Source organism: Chiloscyllium plagiosum, unplaced genomic scaffold, assembly GCF_037043375.1.
Source record: "Chiloscyllium plagiosum isolate Xiang-an unplaced genomic scaffold, Cpla_swu_hap1 HiC_scaffold_8, whole genome shotgun sequence".
NCBI classification, from domain to species: Eukaryota; Metazoa; Chordata; class Chondrichthyes; order Orectolobiformes; family Hemiscylliidae; genus Chiloscyllium; species Chiloscyllium plagiosum.
The window spans coordinates 60,905,749-60,924,999 of NW_028270146.1; the positions used below are offsets into that span (position 1 = coordinate 60,905,749).

A 19,251-nucleotide genomic window follows, 5' to 3' on the forward strand; every position below is an offset into this window, starting at 1 on the left:
GCGAACAGTGAGCCATGGTGCAGTGTGCACAGTGAGCCCTGGTGCAGTGCATGGGAATCCCTGGAGCAGTGCGAACAGTGAGCCCTGGAGCAGTGGGAACAGTGAGCCCTGGAGCAGTGCGATACGTGAGCCCTGGAGCAGAGTGAACAGTGAGCCCTGGATCAGTGTGAATAGTGAGCGCTGGAGCAGTGTGAACAGTGAGCCCTGGAGCGGTGCGAACAGTGAGCCCTGGAGCAGTGCGAACAGTGAGCCCTGGAGCAGTGTGAACAGTGAGCCCTGGAGCAGTATGAGCAATGAGCCCTGGAGCAGTGCGAACAGTGAGCCCTGGAGCAGTGTGAACAGTGAGCCCTGGAGCAGTGCCTGGGCAGCCCTGGAGCAGTGCGAACAGTGAGCCCTGGAGCAGCGTGTACAGTGAGCCCTGGTGCAGTGCCTGGGGAGCCCTGGAGCAGTGTGAACAGTGAGCCCTGGAGCAGTGGGTGTGGAGCCCTGGAGCAGTGTGAACAGTGAGCTCAGGAGCAGTGTGCTGGGAGCTCTGGAGCAGTGCGAACAGTGAGCCATGATGCAGTGCGTACAGTGAGGCCTGGTGCAGTGCATGGGAATCCCTGGAGCAGTGCGAACAGTGAGCCCTGGAGCAGTGGAAACAGTGAGCCCTGGAGCAGTGCGATACGTGAGCCCTGGAGCAGAGTGAACAGTGAGCCCTGGATCAGTGTGAACAGTGAGCGCTGGAGCAGTGCGTGGGGTGACCTGGAGCAGTGTGAACAGTGATCCCTGGAGCAGTGCGAACAGTGAGCCCTGGAGCAGTGCGTGGGGAGACCTGGAGCAGTGTGAACAGTGAGCCCTGCAGCAGTGTGTGGGGAGCCCTGGAGCAGTGCAAAGTGTGAGCCCTGGTGCAGTGCGTTGGGAGCACTGGAGCAGTGCGAACAGTGAGCCCTGCAGCAGTGTGAACATTGAGCCCTGGTGCAGTGTGAACAGTGAACCCTGGAGCAGTGCTTTGGGAGCCCTGGAGCAGTGTGAACAGTGTGCCCTGGTGCACTGCGAACAGTGAACCCTGGAGCAGTGCTTTGAGAGCCCTGGAGCAGCGTGTACAGTGAGCCCTGGAGCAGTGCGTGGGGAGCCCTGGAGCAGTGTGAACAGTGAGCCCTGCGGCAGCGTGAACAGTGAGTCCTGGAGCATTGTGAACAGTGAGCCCTGTAGCAGTGTGAACAGTGAGCCCTGCAGTAGTGTGTACAGAGAGCCCTGGAGCGGTGCGAACAGTCAGCCCTGGAGCAGTGTGAACAGTAAGCCCTGAAGCAGTGCGTGGGGAGTCCTGGAGCAGTGCGTTGGGATCCCTACAGCAGTGCTCACAGTGAGCCCTTCAGCAGTGTGAAGAGTGAGCCCTGGAGCAGTGCCAACAGTGAGCCCTGGAGCAGTGCCAACAGTGGGCCCTGGAGCAGTGCCAACAGTGTGCCCTACAGCAGTGTGAACAGTGAGCCCTGGAGTGGTGTGAACAGTGAGCCCTGCAGCAGTGTGAACAGTGAGCCCTGGAGCAGTGTGAACAGTGAGCCCTGGAGCGGTGCGAACAGTGAGCCCTGGAGCAGTGTGTGGGGAGCCCTGGAGCAGTGCAAAGTGTGAGCCCTGGAGCAGTGCGTTGGGAGCTCTGGAGCAGTGCAAACAGTGAGCCCTGGAGCAGTGTGAACAGTGAGCCCTGGTGCAGAGTGAACAGTGAACCCTGGAGCAGTGCTTTGGGAGCCCTGGAGCAGTGTGAACAGTGGGCCCTGGTGCACTGCGAACAGTGAACCCTGGAGCAGTGCTTTGAGAGCCCTGGAGCAGCGTGTACAGTGAGCCCTGGAGCAGTGCGTGGGGAGCCCTGGAGCAGTGTGAACAGTGAGCCCTGCGGCAGCGTGAACAGTGAGTCCTATAGCATTGTGAACAGTGAGCCCTGTAGCAGTGTGAACAGTGAGCCCTGCAGTAGTGTGTACAGAGAGCCCTAGAGCAGTGCGAACAGCAAGCCCTGGAGCAGTGTGAACAGTAAGCCCTGAAGCAGTGCGTGGGGAGTCCAGGAACAGTGCGTGGGATCCCTACAGCAGTGCTCACAGTGAGCCCTACAGCAGTGTGAAGAGTGAGCCCTGGAGCAGTGCCAACAGTGAGCCCTGGAGCAGTGCCAACAGTGGGCCCTGGAGCAGTGCCAACAGTGTGCCCTACAGCAGTGTGAACAGTGAGCCCTGGAGAGGTGTGAACAGTGAGCCCTGCAGCAGTGTGAACAGTGAGCCCTGGAGCAGTGTGAACAGTGAGCCCTGGAGCGGTGCGAACAGTGAGCCCTGGAGCAGTGCGAACAGTGAGCCCTGGAGCAGTGCGTACAGTGAGCCCTGGAGCTGTGCATGGGGAGCCCTGGAGCATTGCGTGGGGAGCCCTGGAGCATTGTGTGGGGAGCCCTGCAGCAGTGTGTAGGGAGCCCTGGAGCAGTGCATTGGAAGCCCTGGAGCAGTGTGTGGGGAGCCCTTGAGCAGTGTGAACAGTGAGCACTGGAGCAGCGCATTGGGAGCCCTGGAGCAGTGTGTGGGGAGCCCTGGAGCAGTGTGTGGGGAGCCCTGGAGCAGTGCATGGGGAGCCCTGGAGCAGTGCATGGGGAGCCCTGGAGCAGTGTGAACAGTGAGACTTGAAGCAGAACAAGCAGTGGACCTGAGAACAGTGAGTGGGGACCCCCAGAACATTCTGAGCAGTGAGCCTAAAGACGTGCATGAGGTTCCCCAGAACCGAGTGAGAAGTGAGCCCTGGAGCAGTGTGAACAGTAAGCCCTGGAGCAGTGTGAACAGTAAGCCCTGAAGCAGTGCGTGGGGAGTCCAGGAGCAGTGCGTGGGATCCCTACAGCAGTGTTCACAGTGAGCCCTACAGCAGTGTGAAGAGTGAGCCCTGGAGCAGTGCCAACAGTGAGCCCTGGAGCAGTGCCAACAGTGGGCCCTGGAGCAGTGCCAACAGTGTGCCCTACAGCAGTGTGAACAGTGAGCCCTGGAGCGGTGTGAACAGTGAGCCCTGCAGCAGTGTGAACAGTGAGCCCTGGAGCAGTGTGAACAGTGAGCCCTGGAGCGGTGCGAACAGTGAGCCCTGGAGCAGTGCGAACAGTGAGCCCTGGAGCAGTGTGAACAGTGAGCCCTGGAGCAGTATGAGCAATGAGCCCTGGAGCAGTGTGAACAGTGAGCCCTGGAGCAGTGTGAACAGTGAGCCCTGGAGCAGTGCCTGGGCAGCCCTGGAGCAGTGCGAACAGTGAGCCCTGGAGCAGCATGTACAGTGAGCCCTGGTGCAGTGCCTGGGGAGCCCTGGAGCAGTGTGAACAGTGAGCCCTGGAGCAGTGTGTGTGGAGCCCTGGAGCAGAGTGAACAGTGAGCTCAGGAGCAGTGTGCTAGGAGCTCTGGAGCAGTGCGAACAGTGAGCCATGGTGCAGTGTGTACAGTGAGCCCTGGTGCAGTGCATGGGAATCCCTGGAGCAGTGCGAACAGTGAGCCCTGGAGCAGTGGGAACAGTGAGCACTGGAGCAGTGCGATACGTGAGCCCTTGAGCAGAGTGAACAGTGAGCCCTGGATCAGTGTGAACAGTGAGCCCTGGAGCAGTGCGTGGGGAGATCTGGAGCAGTGTGAACAGTGAGCCCTGCAGCAGTGTGTGGGGAGCCCTGGAGCAGTGCAAAGTGTGAGCCCTGGAGCAGTGCGTTGGGAGCTCTGGAGCAGTGCGAACAGTGAGCCCTGCAGCAGTGTGAACAGTGAGCCCTGGTGCAGTGTGAACAGTGAACCCTGGAGCAGTGCTTTGGCAGCCCTGGAGCAGTGTGAACAGTGTGCCCTGGTGCACTGCGAACAGTGAACCCTGGAGCAGTGCTTTGAGAGTCCTGGAGCAGCGTGTACAGTGAGCCCTGGAGCAGTGTGTGGAGCGCAGGAACAGGGTGAGCAGTGAGCCCTGGCGCAGTGCATGGGGAGCCCTGGAACAGAGTGAGCTGTGAGTTCTGGAACAGTGCATGGGTAGCCCTGGCACAGGGCAAGCAGTGTGCCTTGGAGCAGTGTGTGGGGAGCCTTGGAAGGAGGTGCAGTGATCCCTGGAGCAGTGCGTGGGCTTCGAGTCCCGGAACAGTATGTGGGGAAGAAGCCCCAGAGCATCAAATAGGTAGTGAGTCAGGGCAGAGAGACAGCCCTGATATTTACCTTGGAGCAGCTGAGTACCGGTATGGAGAACACTGGCACTTGGGGCGGTGCGGGGATGGCTGTTGGACTGGGGTCTGGCGTGGGTGGTCAGACCATGTGCAGACGTCTTGCGCTGAGCTGCTACACTGTAATGTCTATTTGAAATTTCCTATCTTACTACAATGTCAACCCTTTAATGATATCCTTTTAAAATTATTTTTCACCTCTGCAAGTAACACAACTACTTTTATTGCTCTGCTGTCTCCAAGAATTGTACCTAGGTACTTGTATCTTAGATGTCACCATGAGAAGGCAGACATTGTAAAAGCTTTTTCTTGTACCCCTACAATGGAGTACTTGTGATAATAACAGGATATTGTATATTGAAAGTGAGAAGCACAATTAGAGATGATGCTACTTTCAGCTTTGATGACAAGCAGTTCAGCAAATGGGCACCACAATAATGATCAGCACCATCTCCACATGCAAGGACATGCAAATGATTCTATTTCCAGTTGTGTACCACTTTGTCCTGTAAAAGAGGGGAGAGTGTGTCAGTTAGTCTGTTTGGGTGAGGTGGCTGTCATATTTGAACAGATCGGCATTCCATCTGTGGCACAATGCATTTCAAAATTGTGTGAATTTCCATGTTACTCTTGCAATGGTTGAAAAATTGTATTGCCAATTTACAAATTGTATGTTTCAGAAATATTTAAATTTTGGGGAGTTTTTTGCCCCCTGTTTGTCAGGTTTTCTATCCTGTCTTCCCTCCACACACTTAATGTTTCTTCATGCCACAGGCCTATTTTTATCAAGAGACCAGGCAATGACCTGCACTCAGGTCCCAGCTGTATTTTCTTACCAGGCAGTGGGGGAAGTGCTTTTGTGTCTGCTAATTCGGGATCTAATCCCATTGGGAGGCACAAGTGTTCCATCAGCACCTCCCCCAGCAGGCTTTGCTGAGGTCAGGAGCTCACTCTGCACAGAATATCTGAGAATGACCTGACCTCTGCCATTCTGAGCAAGTCACAATGTGGTGAAAGCAAGCAGAGATAACAATCAATTTCCAAGGACCCCAGAAAATTACATGCGCTTCAGATTTTTAATAGAAAACAATTATTCAATTTTCAAACATGGAATATGTTATTGAGGTAAAAAGGGGGATAGTTTATTAACTGCAGACTCAAAAATACTTCCTTTGCAAAAAAATACCAGATGGTCATTATACATCTACAATGACAATCAATTCACACATCTCAAAGAACTAGGATGTCACTTTGTCAACATAATTTTATTTCTGCAATTGTGAAGTGCAGATTTGTGGTTGACAATGACTCAAGGGATACAAAAGGATTACAAGCTTTGCTAATGATATACAGCAATTTCTTCGATAATAATTCAACACAGGCAAGGAACTGCACCGAGTATGCAGAGAGGGAGCTATAGTGAATATTGGCTTGGATTTTCCAATGGCCAGTTCGTTGTTTCTGCAGCAGAGATAGGAGTGCACATCCAGACCCAGCAGAATCTCTGACAGAGCATTCTCCAATAGAATTGCGTGGAAAATTAAAGATCCCAATGGGCATTTCCATCCACCTGGAGCTCTTTGAAAATATTCACTTCAATTGCAGAATTCAGAGCGTTCTGTTGCAGTTAAGTTGACTGGCTAAATTACCATTCACACCCACCTATACCTCCTCCAGGCCTACACATCTTCCAAACCACCACCCAGACCCTGATTTGACATTTGCACTCGCCACCAGACCGAACCACTCCCTCCAGTCCCTGACCCTCAGCTTCTGCCACCCCCACCCCTGACACTCCCCTTCCCTGTGACCTAACAATCCCCCTCTCAGAGATCCAACTTAATCCTTTCCCTGGGACCCGAATCCCCTTCTCCCTCCAGTAACAAAACCCCCTCTCAGCCTTGAACCCCAATTCACCATCCCCATTGAGACTTGACACATCCCTTCCCTCAGGACTTCATACTCACCCTCTGATCCCTGGCACTCCACACACACAAGCTCTCTACTGTGATACAATACTCCCCTCTCATCCCAGGACCCGATGCAATCCCTCCTCCCTGTGATACAATATTCTCCCCACCCCCTGATACTCTACACCCGTCTTCTCCGGCACTGATACATCGAGACCAAATGCCCTTCTCATGCTGTTCCCGATATCCTCTCTCATTTGGATAATGACCATCCACCCTGTCCACTGGGACCCAACTCACCCATCTCATCCAGGAGTTGATAGCCCTCTCCATCCACTCATAAACTGATACTCAGTCTCTCCCACTTCTGGATTCAACACATGTTCTCTCTCCCTGGGATCTGACACTACCTACCTCTCTGGGAGCCGACACCCCCTCTTACCCCAATACCCGACATCCAGGCCCTGACAACTCACCTCCGCTGGACCCAACACCCTCTTTCACCCTGACACTCCTCTGCTCTGCCATTAGATTCGACAATCTCTCTTTCCCCAAGTCCTGACGCCCCCTTGGCGAAATGAAACCCCGTCCTACTCACCACATCCAATAAACTTCATCCATCCTAACCTATCCAAACAGTCACTTACCTGGTACCCTTACAACTTGTGCCCATTTGGACTATGCTCTTTTTGACATCCTAACTACCTAGCACCATGATTTTGTATAAATCTGGCATTCTACCTTCCTGGCACCCTACTTACCTAGCACCCAACCTTCCTGGCACCCTGGTAACCTTTTAAACCTGTCATTCTGGCACCCACTTAACCTGGCACACTTCCCACTCTTCACCCTTCCAACCTGGCACCCTAACCTTATCCTTATCCTTTCACAGAAGCTGTAAAAGTGGGGGTCTGTACTGCTGGACATTTAAAGCACAGAATATGGCAACCATTGTCGTGAAAAAGGGTGAGTAATTTGCCTCCCCCCTAACTAACCTCCAGAACACAGTCCAAAAAATATCTGCTCCACATTTCTGCAGGAGATACCCTCTGAACCCCCTGCCAGAAATGTAGAACTCTTTCTTAACTTAAGTAATTTGAAGCAGAATGGCAATCTGACTGTGATTGCCACTCCTAGGAAAATCTGGCCATTAATTCTCAAAAGTTAAAATGATCGACTGTGGATGAATTACAAAATCCATGATTTATGGTCGTACTTTCATATTGCTGTCATATTGTCGCACCATTATCCAAGTATAATGCTGACTGAAACATCCACGGCATTGTCCAAAGCAAGCTCTGAGTGAAGACATTTGGCTGACTCAGAAAGCAGGCAAATTTCAGTCTTATATAAATAACATTCTACAATTGTTTAAAATCAGCCCACTGGTTCACCACTAATCTCAGTGCCAACAGGGCAACACTGCTTACGGAATGGACCAGAAGTCCCTACAGATTAGATTCCCTACAGTGTGGAAACAGGCCCTTTGGCCCAACCAGTCCACACCGACCCTCCGAAGAGTAACCCACTCAGACCTATTTGCCTCTGACTAACTGACCTAACACTATGGGGCAATTTAGTACGGCCAATTCACCTGATCTGCACATCTTTGGACTGTGGGAAGAAACCAGAGCACCCGGAGGAAACCCACACAGACACAGTGAGAATGTGCAAACACCACACAGACAATCACCCAAGGCTAGAATCGAACCTGGTACCCTGGTGCTGTGAGGCAGTAGTGCTAACCACTGAGCCATGGTACTTTAACCATACCCTCAATCAGCTTTCATTGCTCATTGAAGAAGCAACAAAGAGCTATATGGAATAAATTGGCTCAAAAATCCTTTTATTATGTCTTAAAAATGTAAATAATCTTAATAACTGAATACAACTTTGCTCACTAACTTTTATTATTATCTCCTGCTTGCCAATTCCCAATTCCAGGTCGTAGTCTCTCTTAATGTGGCTTCCCCCTTGATTCTCCCATTTGTCCGTTCCATCCCTTGAACCTTCATCTTGAGCAAGAGCCTGGGAGAGGAACAAGGGGTGGTGTGTAGGAGAGTTAGAGGGAAGCAGTGAGCAGAAGGGATGGGTAGAAGTTGGAGAGGGAAGCAGTGGTTGGGAGATCAGTGAGCGTGAAGTTCAGGAAAGGATGTGAGGAGCAGGAGGATTGGGGAAAGGAGGTGGTATGCGGAAGATATAGTGAGCAGGGGGTCAAGGAGAGGAGATGGTGAGTCAGATGACTGGGGAGGGAGGTGCCAAGCCTGAGGGTTGGTGGTTAGAAAGTTCTAATATAGTTTTTGGTTTTGCATGAGTGAATTTGGCAGTTAATTTCATCTGACTAATCATGTTAGACTCTACACAGTTACCATTCTATCATGGAAGAATTGATCAGTTCTTTTTTTGTGGCAGATACTGGCAGGAAGCTTCACTTAATCACCAGTGTAGCTGTAATAAATAGGAGTGTTGCCTGGCTGAACAATGGTACAATTTAGAGGAACATGGGTCTGGATATTGCATCCACCAGTTGGTATGTTTTGGGTGAGGGGACTTGTAATGTAGGCTGCACAGCCAGCCCACCATATTCCCACACCCCTGAACTCACCTTCATAGCACGGAGGGTGGTGAGCATTGAAATTAGCACCTGTCAACAAAACATAGAATTAGGGATTGACTGAGCTGGTTAAAAGCTCAAACAACCTCTATTACTACATTGCCCACACAATAATGAAGAGTCAGGTTGTTGTGGAGTTAGCTGATCCAGAGGTGTGTCTGAGTCGGGTGATTAAAAATAACTATGCATGACATGGGCAGAGGGAGAGGGAGATTTAAACTGCATAAAACCGCAGAATGTAATGGGGTTGCTATCATTTAGAGAGCTCCTTACCCATCAGGGCACATGTTGAGAATATATCCCACTACTTCCTTCCCACCTGCACATTCTTAAAAAGCCACCACTCTTGCCTCCTTCTCCCATTATGGAGATTATGGAAGATGATGTTGTAGGTTTAAAAACAAGTTATTGGAACCCATTGTGAACACTGTCCTCAATACTGCTGGGACGATGCTAGACATACTAGCATCATGTGTGCACGTTCAGGGCAGCCTTACCAATTGGTTTTTCAATTGATCGATTGTGTGGGTTCAAGAGAGCTCATCATACAAAACAAATTCTTGATTGGTTCCTGGGTAAGTGGCTACAGACTTGTGCTTATACAATAGTGCAGAAATATCCAGCCTGTGTGGAGAAGTTACAGAAAATCTCTTAGCAGATGTTCTCACATTGCTTCCCTGCAAACTATTCTCTTTAAGCTCCTTGGTGAGAAGGAAAACAGGGAAAACCAACACTTTCACAGGCACTGAAAGTGGGAGGTTCTCAACCAATGTATGAAAGATAGCATCGGTGTGCCACAAACATTGCCTTGTCAGCAGAGAATTGGAAGATTTTGAAAGAAAGCTGAAAGAAAACAACTCCCCACCATCTGTGATTAGAACTTGTTTCTCTGATTATTTCTTTGTTCCCTCTCTCCCCTTCATAATGTGTACCTTGTCTTTTTTCATTGTGTGTCTGTTTATATTTGTATGGAATTTTAAAAAAAATGTAGATTTAAGTTATAGATTGTAACTTAACTCATGTATCTTTCTTGCCATTGATTAACAATAGTTTGATTTCCAGCAATAGTGATTTTCTTTTCAATTAAAAACCTGATGTGCACATTACGCAGTTGATAAAATTGGATATTTCAGTAGGTTAATCAGACTTTCACATTTGTGATGACTCCAAGAATAGTGAGGCTAGTACTAGTGCACTACTCCAGTGAGTCATGACCAGCAGTTCCTCTCATTTATGTTGCCCATTATAAATTAAGCTCTTTGTGTTGTACCAGCTTCTAGAAGCAGAAGCTGATATATCAGCATGCTGGTTAGGTTGCACACCATTGTTGGTGACAGTAAATACAAGCTGTTTGTGCATGTTCAACCTAAGGATAATAAAGGAAAGTAGCCAAGGGATTACCTTTTCTGCCCTGGTCAGATCAATTAACCTTTTCTGGTGCTTGTGATTAACTTAACTACTAAGGTATTTCTCCTCTTTGCTTATTCAGGAGTGCCTATAGTCTACCTTCAGATTAATTAATTAACCTTCTTTCCTGCCTTCCTGCAGTTCTGTGTTCCCTTCTGCTAGGTACATCTTTGGAAGGTTTATTTTGAAAGAGCCTCAGAATTACGCATGATTCTCCAATTGAGCTACCCGACATTCAATTCACTATAACTAACAATGTTTAAATTAGCTATAACTTTCTCATCTGGTTTCTGAAATCATCAGCTATGCTTGGGTGTTTAAAGACAGCACTCAAAATTATTTAATGCCTCCAGAACACCTATATCTTACATGGATGGGATTCATTGAATTGTCTTGGGATTTAGAAATGAAATAACTGAAAAACTTTAGGCAGGTTCAGAGTCACAAAAGATTGCCGGATACATGCCATGTTCCAGGTGGAAATTTTGTTGTCTGTGGATTTTTGCTCATTTTAAAATGTCATAGAGACGTACAGCACGGAATCGGACCCTTCGGTCCAACTAATCCACGCTAACCAGATATCCTAAAGTAATCTAGTCCCAGTTGACAGCATTTGGTCTATATCCCTCTAAACCTTCCCATTCATGTATCCATCCAGATGTCCTTTAAATATTGTAATTATATCAGCCTCACCACTTCCTTTGGCAGTTCGTTCCATACATGCACCACCTTCTGTGTGAAAAAGTTGCCCCTTAGGTCCCTTTCATATCTTTCCCCTCTCACCATAAACCTATGTCCTCTAGCTCCGGACTCCCCCACCCCCTGGGAAAAGACTTTGCTTATTTATCTTATCTATGCCCCTCATGATTTTATAAACCTTTGTAAGGTCACCCCTTATTCTCCAAGGCTCCTGGAAAAATAGCCCCAGCCTATTCAGCCTCTCTCTATAGCTCAAACCCTCCAACCGTGGCAACATCCTTGTAAATCTTTTATGTTTCAAATTTCATGATATCCTTCCTTTAGCAGGAAGACCAGAATTGCACACAATATTCCAAAAGTGGCCAAAGCAATGTCCTGTACAGCCACAACATGACCTTCCAACTCCTGTACTTAATACTCTGACCAGAAAGGCTGTCTTTTAAACTTAACACTATTATTGCTCTTAGCCATTTGCTGGTTATAATTGATGTGCTTGATACTGGAGGGTACAAAAAAAATTACACTAGCAAATGGATATTTTGCACATATCATTCGCAAAACTTATAACAATCAAATTGTACCCTGCTGTGAGTTACTTTCAGTTCTAGAATTGCTGTTGTTGTTACCCCTGGCTCAATTCAAAACAATGTTAGCTACGCACGCATTCTTTGTTTGTACTGCAGAAAATAGCAAAGAGATTTCATTAAGACTATTTAATGCTGCATGACACAAGTATCCAGACGTTTGGGAGACTGCTAGTCTACTGTTTAGAAGGGAGATATTTTTCTCCATTAGACTGAAAAATTCAACAATCTGATTGGAAAATAAATTAAAATGTTATAAATGACATAACAACAAAACAGGGAATATATCAAGACTTCATCAGGTAAAGACAAAATGAGTGTAGTTTCTGTATGAGTTACTTGTTTGTTGTCTGGCAGCTTGGTCTATGAATATTTGTCTGTAAGTGTAAAACAAAGCCAAATGCACATCCTTGGATGCTATCCTTGGATAGCTGTACAATACATTGAGAACAATAGAAAATTGAGTGGTCTCAAATGATACTCTGAGACTCAAAGTGACTCTGGTAAGATTAATATAAACATACGAGAGGGCAGGAGTAGCAAATTATGCAGTAAATACTGCATTCTGAGAATAAATCCAAATTCAGATCGTCATATATTAAAATATACATTGGGAATGTTATAAATAGCTCATTTAAATTCCAGGAAATACATATCTGAGAGGAGGTAAATTTTTCTTTTTACTTATATCACCACAACTTGTTCCATGGTTTTAATTAAAGCTTGTTCACTTTTGTGCATGCATCTTTTATCTGTCATAATTCAAATTGAGCAGTTTGCTCACATCAATTATCAATTGCCTCTCAGCACTCCAAAAAACTGGAATCTTAACCTCTGCCAATTGCCATCGTTTCTGTTAAAATATATTCAGTTCTTAAAGCTTAATTTTTGTATTCATTCAAGTGAATCTGATCATTGGAGACTGGGCTGACATTTATTGTCCCTCCCTATTGGCCTTATAGAAGGCAGGACTGAGCTTTCTTCTTGAATCAGTGCTATCCTCTGGGTGTAGAGCAACCAAGGTGTTCTTGGAAAGTGAGTTCCAGGATTTAGAACAGTAATATTGAGGGGAATCTTATGTTTTATCCGAGGTATGTCAAGATTTATGGAAGGTTTTTCACCACGAGACCTAGTGAATATTCTTGCTGCAAATGTGCAGCATTAACTACCAATCCCACCCTGTTGCATTCCTCACATTCAACGCCAGCCTCAAGTTACCATGTGCCGTTCCCAGAAAACTCACCACTCAATGGATATCCATTAAAAGACCAGAATTCCTTGCACTTGCACCTTCTTTCAAAGGCTTCTGTGCACCAGGATAAGTGTTAGCAATCTGGCATTGCCTCTTATCTGCAATGTTATGGTACATCAACCACAAATCATCACTGCCCATGACTCTCACTGGCATGGCTGAGATTCCTGACACTTACAACTCTAATCCCTCATGCTCATCACTGTGCAACCAATTGGCTATGCATTTTACCCGTCTGCAGGTACATCCACCCGAAAATCCTGTAAGTCAGAGCTATCCTGTCCCCATTGACCACTATAGACCCACAACTTGATATTGTCCAGTCAGGTAACTTCATATAGAGGCAAACAAATAGATCAGTCCAAACACTAAGCTTTTATTTACAGTGTGCAACAGGGACAACAAACAAAACCTATAGAGGCTGAAGATCACCTGACAATGTAAACTAGATTTTGGTATCATGACCAACGAATATTTTCCAGTTTACCTAGCACTCAGCTCTCATTTATTGGAAACAGTTGTCAATGAGGTTCTGTCAGACTTATGGTGCCCATCACAGCCAAACTCTGTCATTGACAAGGACAGCTTCCTCCTCCTCAATGTCCCTAACTTCCTCCTTAGAAGACTGTTTGCACTTCCTCCAGCACCTAAGCATCTATCACATCACCTCATAGCCTGCTCCAATTGTGCAGATCATTGTATATCAGGATGATGTAGCACACAATGTCTAGACCATACTGGGGCAAATGTTAATTGCCATCCATCAACCTAAGCCTAGTTGTTGTGACCTTGCTGCATATGGGCATGGAGTGCTTCATTATCTGACAGTCATAAATTGTACATTGCGTAATTATTACCAAATATTCTCACTTCTGTCCATGTGATGGAGGGAAGGTCATTGATGAAACCACTAAAAATGATAAGGCCTAAGGCACTCCCCTGAGGAACTCCTACAGAGATATGTTGGAGTTGAGTTGAGTGACCTTCAATAGCCTCAGCTATTTTCCTTTGTGATAGGTATAGCTCCAACCAGTGGAGTTTTCCCCATTATTCTAATTGATTCCAACTACTTAAGTTTGCTCAAGCTCTTTGATGCCACACTCAGTCAATTGTTACCTTTATTCAAGGGCAGTCACACTCTCCTCACCTTTGGAATAGAGCTTTTTTTTAATGTTTGCACCAAGGTTGCAGTAAGGTTAGAGGTTCCATGCCCCTGATGAAACTCAAATTGAACTAAGTGATCAGGTTATTCCTTTGCAACTGTTGTTTGACAGTACTGTCCATGTTCCCTTCTATCACTTCATTGTTGATCAAGAGTAGACTGATGGAGCAGTCATTGGTTGTGCTGGATTTGTTCTACTTTTTGTGTATAGGACATACCTGAGCAATTTTTCACATTTGTTGGTTATATACCAGCGTCGAGAGTGTGGTGCTGGAAAAGCACAGGAGCAGGAGGATCGACATTTCAGATATAAACCCTTTATCAGGCAGTCCTGATGAAGGGCTTATGCCTGAAACGTCGATTCTCCTGCTCCTCGGATGCTGCCTGACCTGCTGTGCTTTTCCAGCACCACACTCTCAATGCTGATCTCCAGCATCTGCAGTCCTCACTTTCTCCCGGTTATATACCAGTGTTTACCTGGTACGGGTATGGCAATTTCTGGAGCACAATTCTTCAGTACTATTGCCAAAATGTTGTCAGAGCTAATAACCTTTGCATTATCCAGTGTCTTTGGCCATTTCTTAACACGATGTGGAGTGAATTGAATTAGCTGAAGACTGACCTCTGAGATTATAGGAACCTCTGGAAGAGACTGCAATGGATAATCCCTCAGCATTTCTAGCTAAAGATAAATGCAAATACTTCAGCCTTATCTTTTACACCATTTTGCTGGGCTCCCCAATTGATGAGGATGAGGATATTTTTGGAGCATTCTCCTTCTGTTAGTTGATTAACTGTCCATCACCATTTATGACTGGATGTGACAGGACTGCTGAGTTTCGATTTGATCTGTTGGTTGTGGGATCACATAGCCTTGTCTATTGTTGTTTCTGCTGATGTATTGTAGTTCCACCAATTTGGCACTTCAGTTTTGAGTATGGTTTGTGCTACTGCCACCCTCCTCATTGAGCCTTGGCTGATCTTCTATCCTGATAGTAATTGTAGAGTGGGAATATGTTCTTCCACTGAGGTTCAACATTGATTGCCAGCATTTGCTGTTCTTTTGTTTTGTTTAATGTTAAGCTGGAATTGATTCTACTGATCTAACAAAATAAGTAAAGTCAATTGAATGCAAAAGCATATATGTTCAGATTAAAACTTATGTGTTTAGTGATCTGGGTCCCTAAACAGGAAGAAAATTAAAATATTATTTGGGTTTTCTTCCCCTGCATGATAAAGGGAGCATTAATAGTGCACTGGTTCAATCCTTTTGTTCAAAATGACAGAAGAAAAATAACTGAAGAATGATCTTCATCAAATTGTATGTGCTTCCTGGAGCATAAGCTGTTTTCTTTTGTTCAAAAGTTGGATTTGGCCTGATAAAATCATAAGGGAGCAAGGCGTGTGGAATTTCAGCATAGCAACTACAAAGGGATGTGGGGGTGTTGTAACAGGCTTGGTTTTTCATTCAGTAACATCGGACATTATAGAGAGGCATGACCTAGAATCAGATGTTGTAGTGTTTGTAAAATAATGTTCTTCAGATTAATTGTCATATTTTCTTTGTGATAACACCAATACAGTGAACATTATTTTGCAAACACATTCAGTGTTAACATGCATTTAATGTCATCCTGAATCTTTGTTTATTTGTTCATTCTTGGGATATGGGTTCTGTTGTATCCCAACCCTAATTGACGTGGAGAATGTAGTGGTGAACCGATGTGTGGGCTCAGAGGGTATCTTGTACGTAATGTACAAGCCCATGTATGTGCTTCCTGGAGCATAAAGAAGCCTTCTCTGGGAAGCAAGGGAGGAGATTGCAGAGCCATTGGCCTTGATTTTTATGTCCTCTTTGTCTACAGGAGTAGTGCCAGAAGACTGGAGTATAGCAAATGTGGTTCCCTTGTTCAAAAAGGGGAGTAGGGATAACCCTAGTAACTATAGGCCGGTGAGTCTCACTTCTGTTGTGGGCAAAGTCTTAGAGAGAATTGTAAGGGATAGGATTTATGCACATCTGGATAGGAATGATGTGATCAAGGATAGTCAGCATGGTTTTGTGAAGGGCAGGTCGTGCCTCACAAACCTTATTGAATTCTTTGAAAAGGTAACGAAGGAGGTTGATGAGGGGAAAGCGGTAGATATGGTATATATGGATTTTAGTAAGGCGTTTGATAAGGTTCCCCATGGTAGGCTACTGCAGAAAATACGGAGATATGGTATTGAGGGTGAGTTGGAGGTTTGGATTAGGAATTGGCTGGATGGAAGAAGACAGAGGGTAATAGTTGATGGCAAAGTTTCTTCATGGAGTGCCGTCACTAGCGGTGTTCCGCAAGGATCTGTTTTGGGACCATTGCTGTTTGTCATTTTTATAAATGACCTGGAAGAGGGGTTAGAAGGTTGGGTGAGCAAGTTTGCGGATGATACGAAAGTCGGAGGAGTTGTTGACAGTGAGGAAGGATGTGGCAGGTTACAGCAGGATATAGAGAAGCTGCAGAGCTGGGCAGAAAGGTGGCAAATGGAATTCAATGTAGCTAAGTGTGAGGTGATTCACTTTGGGAAGAATAACAAAAAAATGGGGTACTGGGCTAATGGTCGGATACTTGGTAGTGTGGATGAGCAGAGGGATCTTGGTGTCCATGTACACAGATCTCTGAAAGTTGCCACCCAGGTAAATAGTGCGGTGAGGAAGGCATATGGCGTACTGGCTTTTATTGGTAGAGGAATTGAGTTCCGGAGTCCTGAGGTCATGATGCAGTTGTATAAGACTCTGGTGCGGCCGCATCTGGAATATTGTGTGCAGTTTTGGTTGCCATACTATAGGAAGGATGTGGAGGCACTGGAACGGGTGCAGAGGAGGTTTACCAGGATGTTGCCTGGTATGGAAGGAAGATCTTATGAGGAAAGACTGAGACACTTGGGGCTGTTTTCATTAGAGAAAAGAAGGTTTAGGGGTGACTTGATTGAGGTGTACAAGATGATTAGGGGGTTAGATAGGGTTGACAGTGTGAGCCTTTTCCCGCGTATGGAGTCGGGTATTACAAGGGGGCATAGCTTTAAATTAAGGGGGGGTAGATATAGGACTGAAGTTAGGGGTAGGTTCTTCACTCAGCGAGTCGTAAGTTCATGGAATGCCCTGCCAGTAGCAGTGGTGGACTCTCCCTCTTTATGGGCATTTAAGCGGGCATTGGATAGGTATATGGAGGATAGTGGGTTAGTATAGGTTAGGTGGGCTTGGATCGGCGCAACATCGAGGGCCAAAGGGCCTGTACTGCGCTGTATTCTTCTATGTTCTATGTTCTATGTTCTATGTATCCATTGCTCTTATATTTCTGAGTGGCAGATGTCATGGATTTGGATAATGCTGTTCAAGGAGCTTTGCTGAGTTACCGCAATGCATCTTGTAGATAGTAGACAGTGTTGCCACTATGTGTCAAACATTATGGGAATGAATGTAGGAAGAGGTAGATAGGGAGCCAATCAAGAGGGTTGCTTTGTCCTGGATGGTGTCAAGCTTCTTGAGTGTTGTTGGAGCTGCACCCATCCTGGCAAGTGGGGAGTATTCCATTATACTCCGGCTTGTGCATGTAGATGGTGGACAGGCTTTGGGAAGTCAGGAGGTGAGTTACTTGTCACAGAATTCCTAGTTTCCTGCCTTGTAGGCATAGTGTTTATATGTCAGGTCCAGTTCCGTTTCACCGATAACCTGGAAGATGTTGAGAAAGGGAGATTCGGTGATAGCAATGCCATTGAAGTCCCGGGGAGAGAGTTCAATTCTGTGAGATTGGAATTTCATTTTGTAACATTTGTTCAATCAAAGTTGAAGAAGGATTTCATTATTTCTTTATAAATGAACAGTATTTTTAATCTCAAATAGTTTATTGGTGGCTTCCTTTAAAGGATTAATAACATGCTAAGATATAGGCTGTGAACATTGTTAGAAGGATTCCAACATGATTCCAACATGTGGACTGGGAAACAGCCAAGGGCCACTGTTTCAACATTCCTCTGCACTGTAATGTTAATCCAAAGATAGCATAGACCACACAGCAGAGAATTCTTATGTAGTTATTTATAAATCACTCTGTCACTCCTAATTGAAACAATCAGACATTCCATCTGTAAGACATGGATTAATTTGTCAACTGGACATATATTCGATGGCAACAGTTGTGCGTGCCTGGCGTTGCTATTTTATTTGAGGCTGTTGATCTTAATAAAACATTAATCGGTTTGTCAGACATAAACAATTTTATAGATTCCTTTTTTGAGTAGTTTCATGTTTTCTATGCAGTTTTATTTAGCCATTACAGAACATTACAGTATGACTTCAGAGGCAGTGTCGAGATGGGTATGGATCCCACTATTTCTATTCTCAAACCTCTGATATTATATGAATATTTTTGTGTGTGGTGGTTTGGATGTTAGGTTCATGTTTCTAGCAAGTTAGACCCACTACAACTTCTTAAAACTTGACAGCTGCACACCATATTTTATAAAATAGTTAGAAGAAATGCAAGTCATTGTTGTTAGGTGGGATTACTGCCTTTGAAAATAGTCATGGGAAATGATCATTTCAGAATCCTGCACACTACTTGCTTTGGCACGAACCTCTGCAGGACAACCTCCAAAGATATTGATAGGTTAAGTAAGTAAGCATAGTTTGGCAAATAGAGTATAGAAACATAGAAACATGGAAGATAGGAGTAGAAGTAGACTATTCAACACTTCGAGCCTGCTCCACCATTCAATTGAGCTCAGTACCCTTATTCCATCCACTGCCTTATCTTTTGACCCTTCAGCCACAAGAGAATACCTACCTCCTTCTTGAAAACACATAATCTTTTGACTTCAAGCACTTTCTATGGTAGTGAATTCCACAGGTTCACTGCTCTTTGAGTGAAGGAATGTTTTAGTCACTCTTGGGCTGGCCAGCATTTACTTCCCACCTTGAGAAGGTGAGCTGCCTCTTGAACCACTGCAGTCAATATGCTCTAGGTTGACCCACAATGGCCTTAAAGAGGGAATTAAAAGATTTTGACTCTGTGACAGTGAAGGAACAGTGATAAATTTCCAAATTAGGGTCATGAGTGGCTTGATGGTGGTGTTAGTCCCACGTATCAGCTGCCCTTGTCCTTCCAGACAGAAGTGAACATGGATTTGGTAGGTGTTGTCAAAGGATCATTGGTGAATTTCTTCAGTACATCTTGTAGATAGTACACACTGCTACTACTGAGCATCGGTGATGGAGGGAGTGCTTGTGTCCCAATCAAACAGGCTTCTTTGTCCTGATTGTGTCAAGTTTCTTGAGTATTGTTGATGCTGCATTCATCCAGACAGGTGGGGAGTATTCTATCATATTCCTAACTTTTGCCTTATCTATTGTGGACAAATTTTGGGAGTCAGGAGGTGAGTTACTTGCTGCAGTGTGCCTAGCCTCTGACCAACTCTTGTT

At 45.9% G+C, this 19,251-nt stretch overlaps 1 protein-coding gene across 2 annotated transcripts in view; it reads right to left on the minus strand.

Annotated features, from left to right (window-relative positions):
- LOC122553650 (potassium channel subfamily K member 16-like) overlaps window positions 1-19,251 on the minus strand; it is a 240,880-nt gene that overhangs the window by 165,058 nt on the left and 56,571 nt on the right. Inside the window, exon 5 of one of the 2 annotated variants that reach the window (XM_043697778.2) lies at window positions 4,370-4,674. The exons of the other annotated variant lie outside the window; for it this stretch is intronic. Coding sequence (XP_043553713.2) covers window positions 4,610-4,674 — 65 coding nt within the window. The 3' untranslated portion in view covers window positions 4,370-4,609. Of the gene's footprint in view, window positions 1-4,369; window positions 4,675-19,251 lie in introns of those variants that run through there. 2 annotated transcript variants of the gene reach the window in all.